Source organism: Antrostomus carolinensis, unplaced genomic scaffold (assembly GCF_000700745.2).
Source record: "Antrostomus carolinensis isolate BGI_N321 unplaced genomic scaffold, ASM70074v2 scaffold27955, whole genome shotgun sequence".
Taxonomy (NCBI): Eukaryota; Metazoa; Chordata; class Aves; order Caprimulgiformes; family Caprimulgidae; genus Antrostomus; species Antrostomus carolinensis.
This window is the reverse complement of record NW_010316164.1, coordinates 11371-12415: the sequence shown is the minus strand read 5'-3', so window position 1 is coordinate 12415 and position 1045 is coordinate 11371. Positions and strand designations below refer to the sequence as shown.

Here is a 1045-nt window from a genome sequence, read left to right as displayed (position 1 = left end):
CAGAGCCCTGGGACAGGCTGCCCAGGGAGGGTGTGGAGTCTCCTTCTCTGGAGACATTCAAGACCCACCTGGACGCCTTCCTGTGGGATCTCATTCAGGTTCCTGCTCCAGCAAGGGGATTGGACTGGATGATCTTTCAAGGTCCCTTCCAATCCCTGACATTCTGTGATTCTATGATTTTTGTGAAAACTAGGTTTTATTAAAATACTGTAAAAATTTCCCAGCTCAGGTTTTCTTCACAGTGTCCCTAGAAGTATTTTAACTATATTTCAAAGTTCATACCCACGAGAACATATCTCAAGGGGACAAAACTTTCTTGTTTACACACTGTCCAGAAATAGTGTGTAAATTTAAAAATCAGTGATTCATGTCGGTGTTTTCCAAGTGTGAATAGTACCTGATTCCGGGTGTGGGACATGCACTATAGTGCTGCTGTAACTGCACTGGCTGGTGACAGATACCACACTTGGAGCCTTGTTGGACAGGGTCAAGTCTGCCAGAGGAGCTCCCACCATGCCTGCAGTTGTCTGGTCTTTCAGCATCTCTTCCCGATCAGCAGACATTGGAGTTTGGGAATTAACTGCTGAAAGCATTGCGGTATCTATTGGTAAATTACAAAGTTTCTACATGTAATTTCATTCCAAGGACTATGCTCCTGATTCATCAAGTCTGGTTCAGAAACAACCAGCAACTATGCAGACTATTAAATAAGACAGTCTTATACACAAATAAATCTAACATTCATATGCCAATGCAACATCAGCACATACCAAACATGGCATAAAATGAGCAAGCAACAGAAAGTTCATTTAGCAACAACAAACAATAGTTCTTTTGATGCATTCTACATTCAAAGACTTAATGTTGTAGCTTATGCTTAATTGTGAGATCTAGACAAGGTAAGCAAAAGTTTCCCACATAACCAAAATATTTGTGCTTTTAGTGTGACAACAATTTAAAGAGTGGATATAAACCTTTGAATCTACAACACTAGCATATAAAATAATAAATCAGTTGTTGTGGTTATATCACGATTGTCTGTATA

At 39.9% G+C, this 1045-nt stretch overlaps 1 protein-coding gene across 1 annotated transcript in view; it reads right to left on the bottom strand.

The window, feature by feature from the left end:
* PER3 (period circadian regulator 3) overlaps nucleotides 1–1045 on the bottom strand; it is a gene marked incomplete at both ends in the record, with an annotated part of 16243 nt that overhangs the window by 4951 nt on the left and 10247 nt on the right. Inside the window, one exon of the mRNA XM_010168205.2 lies at nucleotides 398–601. Within this exon, the coding sequence (XP_010166507.2) occupies nucleotides 398–601 (204 nt within the window). The remainder of the gene's footprint in view (nucleotides 1–397; nucleotides 602–1045) is intronic.